Below are 14,789 nucleotides of genomic sequence, written 5' to 3' on the forward strand. Positions count from 1 at the left end.
AAATTTAATTTGTTATCTGATTTTAATATTATTATATTATTATAATTATTTAATATATAAAAAAATTATATATATTTATATAAATATATATATTAATAAGATTATCATCTATTTTATTATAGAAAAGTACAAGTTTTTGGTTCTAAAACTATAAACAGATAAATACAAAAAAATATAAGTATTTTTTATCTATCAGCATCAATTATTATGCCAGAAAATTTTTATAATATTAAAATAATATTTTAAACTATAATATAAAAATATAAAATAATTATATTATATTTTATATTATTTGACAAATAATTAGATTATTATATTTAAAATATATTAACTAATTACTTTGTTAAATATATTATTATATAATATAATTTTTTATCAAAATATTTATAAAAATATAATTTATTTAAAAAATTATATATAATACATAAAAATATTAACTTTTTTGTTTGTTCAAAATTTTTTTGGAAAAATTAAATAAATAATATAATTTATTTTTCTAATTTTTTTAGACAAATTCATATATACGGATGTAGTTACATATAATAATTGATCTGAATTAAAATTCAGATGGTATTAGTGTATATATTATTTTGGGAGAAGGTATAAAAAAATAGTATATTTATGTGATTATATTTCTGTAATAATCTGATTTTGTATACAATTTTAATATTTTTATTCTGTAAATTTGAGTAGTTTAGTTCTTACTAATATAAGTAAATATATAATATGATAGGCATATATTTAGAATTATATTATTTATTATATTTTTTAAAAAAATAAAAAATGAAAAAATTAATATTTTTATGTATTATATATAATATTTTAAAAAAATTATATTTTTAAAATATTTTGATGAAAAATTATATTATATAGTAATATCTTTAACAAAAATAGTTAATTAATAAATTTTGAATATAATAATCTAATTTTTTTGTCAAATAATATAAAATAAAATTTTAATTATTTTATATTTTTATATTATAGTTTAAAATATTATTTTAATAAAAAAAATCTTACATAATAATAAATCTTAATGAATAAAAAATGCTTATATTTTTTGTATTTATATATTTTATATTTAATTATTTAAAAATAAAAATTTTATTATTATTTAAAATATTATTTATGTATTATAATATTCTGTATTTATTAAAATTTATCAATATTTTTTTTTATATTAGTCTATTAATACTTTTTTTTAGTATGAATCCTCATAATAAATATGAATCAATCAATAAGCTTATGTACCGTGTGTGTATAATTACGAGTAGTTTCTCCTTTTGTTTAAATGGTTGTTCGTGACATAAATGTTACTGCAAATATGAATATATGATATAGCATGAATTTTAATTCATAATTAAATTTGTGTACATATATTTATTTTGTTTGAATTTTTTTTTTAGTTCATTGTGAGTTCAATTTTGTTACACAATGAAATTAATAGCTCTTCATATGTAAATATATGTATAATTAAGGAGGTCGCGTATAATATTATATGGTTGTTATATTATGTCTTATGATTTTATTTATCATTATTTATGCTATATAAGCATTTTAGTTTTTGTTATATAAGAAAAATGAGTAATAATTTAGATTATTATATCTATTTATTTTATAAAATTTAGTTTTAAAATAATTGGTTAAATAATATGCTATTAAAGTAGTTTTTTTTTGGGAAAATTAATTTATTTTAAAATATTAAAAATATAATAATATGTAATTCATGCAAATATTAGTTGGCTCAAAAAATATCTATATTTAACAGAATTACATATATATATTAATAATATTTATATATTTGGGTAATTAGTTAAGAATAAATAGATGTTTATTATTTATGCGAATAATAATTGGCCCAGAGAAAATTTATTGTTTGGCTAAATAATAAATATTTAACATTGTGTTTATTTTCTATTTAATTATGCAACCACTAATCGACCCAAAAAAAGGTTGGTGTTTGGCCAATTAATAGAAAATATATGCGTTAATAAATAGGTAAAATTTTCAAGTTGTCATGTGAACAATGAGTCGATCCAAAGATAGGTTTATTGTTTGACATAATTTTGTTGAGAATATTTGGTAAGCTGCACTAAATGAATTTATGTGTGCGTAGTTTATGCGAGTACGAATTGACTCAAAAAAAATTCTGTACTTAGCTAAATTATATGCGCATTTGTGGTAATAAACATGTGATACTTATTTGGTTCTATGTGTACAATAAGTTTGTCCAATAATTGACTTATTGTTTGGCAGGATTTATTATCAATGTTTGATTGCTAGATTAAAAATACAGCTTACAAATTAATATTTTTGTCCAAAAATTAAATATTAATGTTGTGCTATGTATTTGTGATGGGCCCACCATTATATGAATTTTATTCATATGATATGTAGCTTGTGTGAATATATCATTTTGCTTTAAATTTATATCTGTCGATGTTAGTCTATTTTTAAATAGATTTTTTTAGAAATTAAAAAAAAAGAGACTTTGTGTTATTAGTAACTTATATTTCATCAAATTAATTATGATCTCATATGGCCTTTTGAGATAAATGCAGTTGATGATTTATATAAATTTGTTGCGGCCCGGCCCAAGGAACCGACGGGTCGACCCGGCCCGAGCTCCACTCGGCCCGGTTCCGCACCCTTCAAACGACCCGAACACGTGTCCTGTGCGGCTCACGCACGGCTACAGGACAGCGTCCTTGAGGATATGGGCCTGCCCTCATGAGGGGCCCACTACTGACATGTATATAAAGGGAAGATTGGCTCTTCCCCCGAGGTACGTCACCTTTTCACATCATTTTCCCCCGCCTGCACACTAGCTGACTAGAGCGTCGGAGTGTCTTTGCAGGTGGCACCCCCCTCCTTTCCCTCCAGAACGGAAGCTCGGCTACGTGGCAAATTCGGGCTTGGCACAACCTCGAGCAAGGCACCCCCCCATCTCATAACTACCCGACCTGTCCGGCTACCGACACCGAACATTGGCGCCGTCTGTGGGGAGCCTCAATGGATGTTGTGCTGGGTCCCGGAGACCAAGGCCGGGGAGCCGGAGCAGAAGGGGCGGCATCTGTCGCCTCACTAAGAGGGCGACGAAGGTCCCCCCGTCAACACACTGAACAACACACGAGGACCCGACCCTTCGGAGGAACGGGCGGCGACAGCGCCATAATAATGCAAGAGCTACGCCACAGGGTCCAAAACCTCGAGCGGCAATTGGCTGACCAGGAACGTGGCGAACGAATTACCGATCCCAGCTACGCCCCATCCTCCGAAAGCCAGGAAAGAGACTCTTATCGAAGCCGTCCGCGACACGCCTCCGCATCCAGAACGGAAGCGGAGAGCACCCGAGAAGAATCCCCGATTCCGAGGAGACGGAATGATACGATAATTTATTCCCGAGGCAAGGAGACGCGCCGCACATCGCAAGGCCGCGAAGACGGGAGGTCCAACAGGACACGACAACCCGTAATAATGGGCACCACCCCGTTCCACCACTCCATCCTCGAGGTCCGGCTGCCGAAGCACTTCGACAAGCCGACGGACATGAGGTACGATGGGACTCAAGACCCCCTAGAACACCTCACTGCCTTTGAAGCAAGGATGAATCTAGAGGGAGTAGGGGACGAGGTAAGGTGCCGAGCTTTTCCGGTAACCCTCGCGGGACCCGCGATCAGATGGTTCAACGGCTTACCTCAAGGATCCATCCGCGGTTTCACGGACATCAGTCGCGCATTCCTCGCCCAGTTTACAACACGAATAGCAAAGGCAAAGCACCCGATAAACCTACTGGGGGTAACCCAGAAATAGGGAGAGTCGACCAGAAAATACCTGGATCGGTTCAACGACGAGTGCTTGAAAATCGACGGCCTAACCGATTCGGTGGCCCGCCTTTGTCTGACGAACGGTCTTCTCAACGAAAATTTTCGCAAACACCTCACCACGAAACCCGTCTGGACGATGCACGAGATCCAGACGGTAGCCAAAGAATACATAAACGATGAGGAAGTCAGCCGAGTCGTGGCTGCCAATAAACGGCAGTCCGGCTACCCCCAATCTCGGCAACCCAGTAACGGAGAAAGGCTGAAAGAACAAATCAGGGAGGATGCGCCGAACAAGGCTCCCAGGTCGTTTCCCCGGGTCGGGAAATTCGCCAATTACACGCCACTCACTCTCCCCATCATGGAAGTTTATCAACAAATAGCCGAGAAGGGAATCCTGCCGAAGCCCCGACCACTCAAGGACCGTACGGGGGGAAACAAGAACCTCTATTGCGACTATCACAAGGGTTACGGTCACCAAACGCAGGACTGCTTTGACCTAAAAGATGCACTGGAACAAGCGATAAGGGAAGGCAAGCTAACAGAATTCTCCCATCTCATCAGAGAGCCGAGGAGACGCTATCGCGACCATAACGAAGAAGTCAAAACCCGTTCAGCAAAGCGGCGACAAGAGCCAGAAGATAGGGACCACGGCCTCACTGTAATAAACGTGGTAACAGCGAAAAACACCGCGCCGAAGTCCCGATCGGCGCACAAGAAAGACGCCAAGGTCTTAGCGGTTTCCTCCTCGTTGGCGCGAAACTCTAAGAAGCCTCTGTCCATTTCTTTCGGCCCGGAAGACAAATGGTTTGATGACGCCCCGGAAAACCCCCCCATGGTCATCACGGCCAGAGTGGGAACCGGCCTCGTCAAACGCATCCTTGTTGACACAGGTGCTGATTCAAACATCATGTTCCGCAACGTGTTCGACGCACTGGGGCTAAGGGACGCCGATCTGACGGCCCATCAACACGGGGTCATTGGACTAGGCGACAACTTCATCAAACCTGACGGAGTAATATCCCTACCGATCTCGGTAGGACAAACCCAAGGTCGAAGGTCGACAATGGCCGAGTTCGTGATCCTCCGAGATTCCACCGCCTATAACATCATCTTGGGAAGGAAGACGATAAACGATGTTGAAGCGGTAATCAACACAAAGCTACTAGTCATGAAGTTCGTTACTGATGAAGGATCTGTAGGGTCCATAAGAGGGGATCTCGAGACGGCGGTTGCCTGCGACAATGCCAGCCTCTCCCTGAGAAAGAGATCGAAGGAGGCGTCTGGTGTGTTCCTGGCTGACCTGGACGCCAGGGTAGACGACAAACCTAGACCGGAACCAGAAGGGGACCTAGAAAAGTTCAGAATCGGTGACACGGAGGAGAAGTTCACGTTCATAAACAAGAACCTCCCACAAGAGTTAAAGGAACCCTTGATCGAGATGATAAGGACCCACAGGGACTTGTTTGCCTGAACGCCCGCCGACATGCCGGGTATAGACCCGAAAATCATGTCGCACCATCTGGCCGTTAGGCTGGGAACACGCCCGGTAACACAACGCAGAAGAAAAATGTCGACAGAAAGGGCGGAGGAAGTGGCCAGGCAGACGGCCAGCCTCCTAGAAGCAGGGTTCATACAAGAAGTAGACTACTCGACGTGGCTATCAAATGTCGTTCTAGTAAAAAAGCACAACGGCAAATGGAGAATGTGTGTAGACTACTCTGACCTTAACAAGACATGCCCAAAGGATTGTTTCCCTCTCCCCAACATAGACGCACTCGTCGATGCTGCGGCGGGCTACCGTTACCTGAGCTTCATGGACGCCTACTCCGGATATAACCAAATACCGATGCACCGTCCAGACGAAGACAAAACGGCGTTTATAACGCCAGGGGGAACCTTCTGCTACAAGGTGATGCCGTTCGGCCTAAAAAACGCAGGAGCGACATACCAGAGGCTGATGAGCAAGATATTCCGGGACCTTATAGGCAAAACGGTGGAAGTCTACGTCGACGATGTCCTCGCGAAAACAGCGCGATCAGACGACCTCCTGAAGGATCTGGAGAACGTATTCGCATCTCTCCGGCAACACGGCATGAGGTTGAACCCCCTCAAATGTGCCTTCGCCATGGAAGCTGGCAAGTTCTTAGCATTTATGGTAACTCAGAGAGGGGTAGAGGCCAACCCGGAGAAGTGCCAAGCGGTACTCCAGATGAAGAGCCCAGGTTGCATTAAGGACGTCCAAAGATTGGCAGGGCGGCTGACCTCGTTATCCCGGTTTCTCGGAGCGTCGGCAGCAAAGGCCTTGCCATTCTTTAACCTCATGAAAAAGGGGATGGCGTTCGAGTGGACACCTGCATGTGAGGAAGCCTTTCGACACTTCAAGGAAATCCTGGCGGCACCACCTGCACTGGGGAAGCCAAAGGACGGAGAGCCGCTATACCTGTACCTCGCCATAACGGGAGAAGCCCTGGCCGCAGTTCTGGTGCGGGAAGAAGGGAGGGCCCAACAGCCGGTTTATTTCATAAGCAGAGCCCTGCAAGGGGCAGAACTAAGGTACAGCAAGCTAGAAAAGCTAGCTCTGGCGCTCTTGACTTCCTCACGAAGGTTGAAGCAATATTTCCAGAGTCACCAGGTTGTCGTAAGGACGGACCAAGGGATCCGACAAGTGCTTCAAAAACCCAACTTAGCGGGGAGAATGATGACTTGGTCCATCGAACTCTCCCAATACGACATACGGTACGAACCCCGGCAAGCCATCAAGGTGCAGGCGATGGCAGATTTTCTGGTGGAAGTAACTGGGGACCCAACCGAAGAAGCGAGCATACGGTGGAGGCTCCATGTGGACGGAGCTTCCAACCAGACGTTTGGAGGCGCCGGGATCATCCTGGAGAGCCCGGTTGGAGTCGTGTACGAGCAGTCCATCAGGTTCGAATTCCCCGTTTCGAACAACCAGGCAGAATATGAAGCCCTTATAGGGGGCTTGACCCTAGCAGCAGAAGTCGGGGCAACAAGGCTGGAAATATGCAGCGATTCTCAGGTCGTCACCTCCCAGGTAAACGGGAGCTACCAAGCCAAAGACTCGCTATTACAAAAGTACTTGGAAAAAGTCAAAAGCTTAAGCCAAAAGTTTGAGGAGGTCACGGTCCACCACGTGCCTAGAGAAAGGAACACACGGGCAGACCTCCTATCAAAGTTGGCCAGCACTAAACCGGGAGAAGGCAACCGATCTCTTATCCAAGGTATGGCGAGAGAGCCGGCAGTTACCCTGCACGTGATAAGACTGAGCCCTTCGTGGCTAGACCCCATCACCGGCTTCCTGGAAAACGGTAAACTCCCTGACAACGAAAAGGACGCGGCGAAACTGAGAAGGGAAGCAGCCAAGTATGCCGTCATCCAGGGACAGCTGTTTAGGAAAGGGTTCAACCAACCCCTATTAAAGTGCTTACACCCCGACCAAATGGACTACGTCCTCAGGGAAGTCCATGAAGGCTGCTGCGGACACCACATAGGAGGCAAGGCCCTGGCAAGAAAATTAGTTCGAGCCGGATATTATTGGCCGTCAATGATGGCAGACTCCAAAGAGTTCGTCAAAAAATGCGTCAAGTGCCAAGAAAACGCCAATTTTCACAGGGCACCGGCCTCCGAGTTAAGCTTGTTAACGTCCTCCCAGCCATTCTCTCAATGGGGAATCGACCTCTTGGGACCTTTCCCTGTTGGTCCTGGGCAGGTCAAGTACCTCATAGTTGCCATTGACTACTACACCAAATGGATAGAAGCTGAACCACTAGCTAGCATATCCTCATCCAATTGCAGGAAATTCTTGTGGAGGCAGGTAATAACGCGATTCGGGGTCCCAGAAGTCGTCATCTCGGACAATGGCACGCAATTTACTGACAAAAAGTTTACGGAATTCCTCACCGGCCTGGGGATAACACAGAGGTTCTCCTCAGTGGAACACCCCCAGACAAACGGACAGGTGGAGTCCGCAAACAAGGTCATCCTTTTGGGACTGAAGAAGCGTTTGGATAATAAGAAAGGTGCTTGGGCCGACGAGCTAGCCTCGGTACTTTGGTCCTACCGAACAACCGAACAATCCTCCACTAAAGAGACTCCCTTTCGGCTAACATACGGGTTGGACGCGGTAATACCCGTAGAGATCGGGAAACCGAGTCCCCGGCTACTTTTGAAGGGAGTAGAGGAAGCCGTGGAAAAAGACTTGATAGACGAAGTCAGAGAAATGGCCCATTTGACAGAAACCGCACTGAAACAAAGAATGGCCCTACGCTACAACACCAAAGTGCTCAAAAGAGAATTCGGACCAAACGACCTCGTCCTGAGGCGAAACGACATCGGCCCACCGACCCCTGGAGCGGGCAAGCTGGCGGCAAACTGGGAAGGACCCTATAGAATCAAAAAAGAGATGGGTAGGGGCGCATTCAAGTTGGAAAGGCTCGATGGTAAGGAAATCCCGAGGACATGGAACGCAAACAACTTGAGAAAGTTCTATTCCTGACATACGGGGCGACGCGCCGGCCAACTAAGCTAAGTGGTTAAATTGCGAATTTAAAATTTCCAGTATAACCTGGGAGTCCTTTATGCAATTACCGAATAAGATATACTTGTGCAAATTTTCTCTCGTGTATTGTTCCCTTTCCTTTTTTCCCAGGCAAGTCACCCCATCACAACCTGACAACGATGCGCGGCCCCGGGACTGATCACCCCGGGAGCCCGTCAACTATCGCGGTAAAAAACGGCCATGCAAAAAGCCACGACATGTTAAATATAAGCGACAGCTATAAACCAATAACGGTTAATAGAAACGGCAACACGACCAGACGAATAAGAAAAAGTTAATTATATTAAAACGGACAAGTCAAACTGTTCACAGGCCAAAACAAAACGGCCACACTACAAAATTTTAATCATAAAGTTCATTTCTTGGGGACGTCAACAATCTTGCCGTCCTTAATGACCTTGAAAACATTGATTGCCGACGTGTCGAACTCGGGGGCAACAATCTTAACTTGAGCTTTGAGGGCCTCCTCGGTCGCCAAAATCGCACCCTTCTCCTGTTTGACGACGTCTTTATACTTTGCTTTCCAAGTTGCCAGTTCGGCCTCCACGGCTTGCTTCTCTTTCTCGACTTCGGCCGCCCGCTTCTGCGCCGCGCCGACCTGACTCTCCAAAGCCATTTCGCGCTCGACCAGGCGTGAAACCGTCGCGACCGACTCCTCCAGTTTCTTCTCAGCAGTGGTGGCCTTCTGTTCGGCAGCAGTGGCTTTCTTCTCGGCGGCGTCAAGTTTTTCCTCAGATTGGGTCAGTTGCTCCCGAAGGGTCTCAACTTCACCTTTTAGCCCGTTATTAGCCTTCCCGGCAGACTCCAACCTCCTGCGGAGGGACTCCATCCCAGACAGTTCGAACTCGGCCTTCCGAGCTATCACTGCGCCGCGGAGGAGGGTACGGTACATCCACCTCGCCTGCCCGGCAAGGGATGACTCATGGAAATACTCCTCAGTACCGGGAATCAGCTGGGAGTCTATAAAGTTCCCAGCGTCAAAATTCCTCTCCATGACAGTAAGGACCCCCTCAGGACTAGACGACGCCTTCCTCTTCCTCTTGAGGCTGGGAACCTCCTCCACCTCCTCATCAGCGTCCGGGTTAGGCGTGGAACCCCCAGTGCCGATAACCTCATGAAAAGGAGAGGCATGAACCGCCTGGTCACCTTCAGTCGCGGCGCCTTGAGCCGAGGTGCCGGTCTTGTCGACCGATGCCTTCTGCTCGGGAGCAGCCTTGTCCTCCGGAGGAGCAGCAGGCTCCCCAGCGGTGGACTTCTCGTTACCTTCCTCTTCGTCACTACTGCATAGGAAGGTTTGGAACAAGTCAGGAAGACCCGTTACCTCGGCAGACATTCCCACTGTAAAAAAGAGAGAGGTAGAGAGAAGGTAAAGTCGGTTAGTCACAACAAACTATTAATAAAAGCAAGAAAATATAAGACGAAATGAGCAGAGGCTTCTCACAAATATAATTACGACCGTCCTCCCGATCACCCATAAGAAGGTGAGGATTCACATGATTCCTCCCGAAGACCGCCATCAACACGTCGGCGATCTTTCTATCCACCGCCGACATGCCCTTATAGGTTACCTTGACGAAAGCATTGGATCCCGCCCCGAAACTCCAATAGGTCGGGATGAGCCGTACCCCCTCCAATGACAACCAAAAGGGATGACGACCTTTGACAGGACGGACCTTGAAATATTTGTCCTTAAACCCATGGTAGGAGTCCTCAAACAAACCAAAAATCCTCCGACCCTGGGCAGACCGGAAGGACATGAACCCCTTTTTGTGTTTCCCCTCCTTTGAAGGGTTTGTAAGGTTGAAGAAGAAAAGAAAAACATCTACGGACACCGGTAGCTCGAGGTATTCACAAACCATCTCGAAACAGCGGATCGAGGCCCAACTGTTCGGATGTAGCTGCGACGGCGCCACGGAAATTCGACCCAAAAGCGCCATTTGGAAGGCTGAGAACGGAATACGAACTCCGACTTGGGTGAACATGGACTTGTAGAACCAAATCCAGTTGGCAACTCGGGGGTGATGGAAGTTGATCTCATACAATTGTTCGTGAGGAGCCGGGACAAAAACGTCATAATTGGCTTCCTCATCAGTCCCTCCACACAAATACTCGACTTGTCGGAACTCGGTGAGCTCCTCCTCGCCCATTTGATTAGGCGAATCCTTCACGTCGGAAACGACCCAAGCATAGGGATCGTACCCCGCAGGAGAAGGGGAAGCCCGGGATACCGTGCGAGCCATACCTACATGGGGGGACCATCCAGTCAGTCTAAGAGATCGGTTGCTCAGGCCGAATACAGACACTACCCCCCACGACTCCCCGACTAAGGCCAAACGAGATTCAAACACGAAAAGAACAAGAAAAAACCTACCCTGGAATGGTACTTTCTCCCCTAACACATCTAGCCGCAATCAAAAGGCTACGCAACAACAACAAAAACCAAACAACAAGCATGCAAGAACAATGCAGAAAATGGAGAATAGTTCGAAATTTACCTGAATTGGCGGAAGAAGGACGGAGTAGCTGATAAGGAAAGATGCGAAGGGAGAGACGCGCAAGGGCACTACAAAGAGATGTTGAGGTTTGGGAGCAAGAAGAAGGCAGAAAAAGGGAGATATGAAAGAGAAAAAAGAGTACCAAAACTGGCTGTTTAAAAACTACCTCCCCAGGAAGCGCGAAACGTCTGGGGGCAGAATGGTCTTTTTAGTCAGGGTTTTCCACCCCATTATGAGCATTTAATGCTCGGCACTAGGAACGATGCGATGAAACGGTTGCTTGCGCAACCAAAGGACACACGCGTTGGGGGCATATCCTTATCACGAACAGCCGATCAGACAAGCCCAAACGAGAGGTGAGACGACGCGCCATTGATAGCTCCCACGACTACCATCGGCGCGTGGGGGCACTGTTGCGGCCCGGCCCAAGGAACCGACGGGTCGACCCGGCCCGAGCTCCACTCGGCCCGGTTCCGCACCCTTCAAACGACCCGAACACGTGTCCTGTGCGGCTCACGCACGGCTACAGGACAGCGTCCTTGAGGATATGGGCCTGCCCTCATGAGGGGCCCACTACTGACATGTATATAAAGGGAAGATTGGCTCTTCCCCCGAGGTACGTCACCTTTTCACATCATTTTCCCCCGCCTGCACACTAGCTGACTAGAGCGTCGGAGTGTCTTTGCAGGTGGCACCCCCCTCCTTTCCCTCCAGAACGGAAGCTCGGCTACGTGGCAAATTCGGGCTTGGCACAACCTCGAGCAAGGCACCCCCCCATCTCATAACTACCCGACCTGTCCGGCTACCGACACCGAACAAAATTCAATGGAAGTAAATATATTTTCACTATTCTTGTCTGTTAGCAACATACAGAATTATAAATAAAGTTATATACTAAACTCTAAAGGAGACAGATATAGTCTCATTAGGTACCTCAAAAAGGTTATAAAACTCAAAAGTACATAAAGTTTATTATCCTTCAGCAGAAGTCTAATGGATAACGAATTTGTATGCTTATTGATGGTTCAGTGGCTAAGAGAAGGGGGGGTTGAATCTTAGCCCCTTTTTCACTTGATAACTGATGAGTTTGGAAAACTCTTATTTAATTTTGATGATGAACAAACATTATTAAATATTTAATTACAAAATTATTAATTTGATCTTAATTCATATTTGCTTAATTAATAATTTTGTTGTGCAGATTTTGTGTTGGGCCGAAAATGAAATTCTGATTTAAGCCCAATTAGCCTTGCTACATGCTTCTCATGAAGCTGAATTATTAATTGGGTCAGAATAAATGTTATTGATGCAAGCCCAAGTGAATGCTTTCTTATGTGCTCAATGCTTGATCCAAACTTACCAGGAAAGCAAATGCTTTTAGTGGGCCAAAATTCAATAGCCCAATGTGTTTTATGCATGCTATGGTCCGAAAGGAAAATGATATTGGGCCAAGAATAAGTTTTAATGCTATAAGCCCATGACTGGTTCTCATGAATGATCCAAAACAAGTGGAAGAAAGAAAGCAAAATTGCTTTCAACAGATCCAAAATTCAAGCTTGTGTTGGATTTCAAATTACATTTAACTATCATTTATTACATGGGAACTATGAGAGAGAAATTGACTAATTGATTTGATTGCATGCACCAAGGCTACACGCTTGTCAGCAAAGAGAAAGGAAAATTAATTCACTTTTATTCTTTATGTTTTGGTTCATTAACCACTATTCATAATTTCTCTTTCCTCTCTCTCATCCATCTTTTTCTCTCTTCGGTTATTACACAGGAAGCCATGGAAGCTACTTGGAGCTACCAAAAGGAAAGGAAAGCAAGCCTAAAGACCATCGAGTTGATGGCACGAAAAAGAAAAAGAAAAGTATGCTGTGGCTGTGATTATCACCTAATCTGGTAAGATTTGGTGAGGTAATCTCGGATCCTTCATACTCAAAAAGAAGGATGAAGATTCGGCCAGCAAGGAAGATCCTTGGAGGCATGGCTTGTCTTTGATTCTGCTCAACCACCACAGGAAGTAGCTAGAGTGGCGAAGTGATAGTTGAGGCAGAGATTGAAGCAGATGAAGTCATCATCATCATGAAGCATCAAGGGCCAGAAATCCATCTTGGAGAGGAAGCCAAGGATGGAGCGCTCGGATTGATGAAGAGTGATGACCAAGGAAGGACTAGAGGTATTTGCATGTTGATTTTTGCATAAGTTACCTCTTCTCTCTGTGTGGCCGAACCGGTTCTGTTGGAGGAAAAGAAGCTGAGCTCGGGTTTGTGTTTCAACTGTGAAGGCTTCACTTCTCTATAAAAGAGGTGAACAGTCATGGTTTGATTTAAGAAGTAAGATTTGAGAGTGCAAGGCACAGAGTTCTCAGAGCTACCTAAGCTAGCAGTTCTCTTCTCCTTCAATGTTTTCTGTTTTGTATTTTTTTGTTCAATTTTGTCATGTCTTGAGTCTCATGAAAAAAAAGGCAAACAGTGAGGTTTGTATGAAAAAGCCATAGAGCGAAAAAAGGCAGAGAGTGCAAAATTAAAAAAAAAGCCATAGATGTCTTGGAGTTCCTTTGTACATCTGTGTTGTGTTTCATGATTCTGTGGGAATCCCCTTGTAAGTTGGGTTAGCACTTTACAAGTTGTAATCTGGATGATTATAGTGAAATTCCATCATTGTTGTGATGGAGACTGGATGTAGGCTGCACTGCACTTAGCAGCTGAACCAGGATATATCTGGGTGTTATCTTCTCTTTCTTCCTACTTCAATTCTGTTTTTACTGTTCAAGATGAAAAAATAAAAAATGTCTCATATCAAATGACGAGACAAAATGAAAATGTCTCATGACTAAGGATGAGATAAAAACAGAAAAGCTTTCTCTAAGTCCAGCAAGTGTCAGCAAGCAAAAAGGGGCTAAGATTCAACCCCCCCTTCTCTTAGCCACTGAAACCATCAATTGGTATCAGAGCTTGGTCTCAAAGAGATCAATCTTTGCAGCTTGGAGTAAAGATCCTCATGGCGGAAAACAGTGGCGCAAATGTGGTGTCCTATAATCTGACTGAAGGACAATCAAGCAGCAGACCTCCTCATTTCAGTGGGAAAAATTACACCTATTGGAAGGAGAGAATGAAGATATTTGTACAAGCTGTAGATTACAGACTTTGGAAGATTATCCTGGAAGGACCTCAGTTTCCAACTACCACAAATGCTGAAGGAGTGGTCACTCTCAAACCAGAAGCAAGATGGACCGAGGAAGATAGGAAGAAGGTAGAGTTAAATGCCAAAGCAGTAAACCTACTCAACTGTGCTATCAGCTTTGAGGAGTACCGACGGGTATCACGATGCACAACAGCAAAGGAAATCTGGGACAAGTTACAAATCACTCATGAAGGAACCACCATTGTAAAGAAGACTCGAACAGACATGTTGAACAGAGAATATGAAATGTTTACAATGAAGGAAGGAGAGTCCATTGATGAACTGTTCGAACGGTTCAACACTATCATTGTTGGCTTAGAAGTTCTGGGAATTTCACATTCTGAATCTGTGCTAGTGAGAAGAGTGTTGAGGTATCTTACAAAAGAGTGGGAAACAAAAGCCTTAATTATTTCTGAGAGTAGTAGCTTAGATTCCATGACACTTGATGATTTGAGAGGAAATTTACTTGCTTTTGAAAACTCCTATTTGAAAAAAGATTCTAAAAAGAAAGGAATTTCATTTTCTTCTGTGACTAACCCTCTGGATGATGAATCCAGTGATAACTCTTCTGAAAATGAGTTTGTGTTGTTTGCAAAAAAATTCAGGAAAATGATGAAACTCAAAGGCAAAGGCAGCAGCTCAAGAAGGATGAAGAAAGATCTTAGCAAGGTAATCTGTTACAATTGCAAGGAAATGGGGCATTTT

The 14,789-nt window shown here is 43.7% G+C and overlaps 2 protein-coding genes across 2 annotated transcripts; both read left to right on the forward strand.

Annotated features, from left to right (window-relative positions):
• Positions 1-3,960: 3,960 nt before the first annotated feature.
• On the forward strand, positions 3,961-5,295 carry LOC130974638 (uncharacterized). The gene has a single exon (XM_057899499.1). The coding sequence runs from the start codon at positions 3,961-3,963 to the stop codon at positions 5,293-5,295; it is 1,335 nt and encodes a 444-aa protein (XP_057755482.1).
• A 12-nt stretch (positions 5,296-5,307) lies between these two features.
• Positions 5,308-8,678, forward strand: LOC130974639 (uncharacterized). Its single transcript, XM_057899501.1, has 3 exons — positions 5,308-7,556; positions 7,638-8,281; positions 8,491-8,678. The coding sequence occupies exons 1-3, from the start codon at positions 5,308-5,310 to the stop codon at positions 8,676-8,678; spliced, it is 3,081 nt and encodes a 1,026-aa protein (XP_057755484.1).
• Positions 8,679-14,789: the final 6,111 nt, after the last annotated feature.

Source organism: Arachis stenosperma, chromosome 4 (assembly GCF_014773155.1).
Source record: "Arachis stenosperma cultivar V10309 chromosome 4, arast.V10309.gnm1.PFL2, whole genome shotgun sequence".
Classification (NCBI taxonomy): Eukaryota; Viridiplantae; Streptophyta; class Magnoliopsida; order Fabales; family Fabaceae; genus Arachis; species Arachis stenosperma.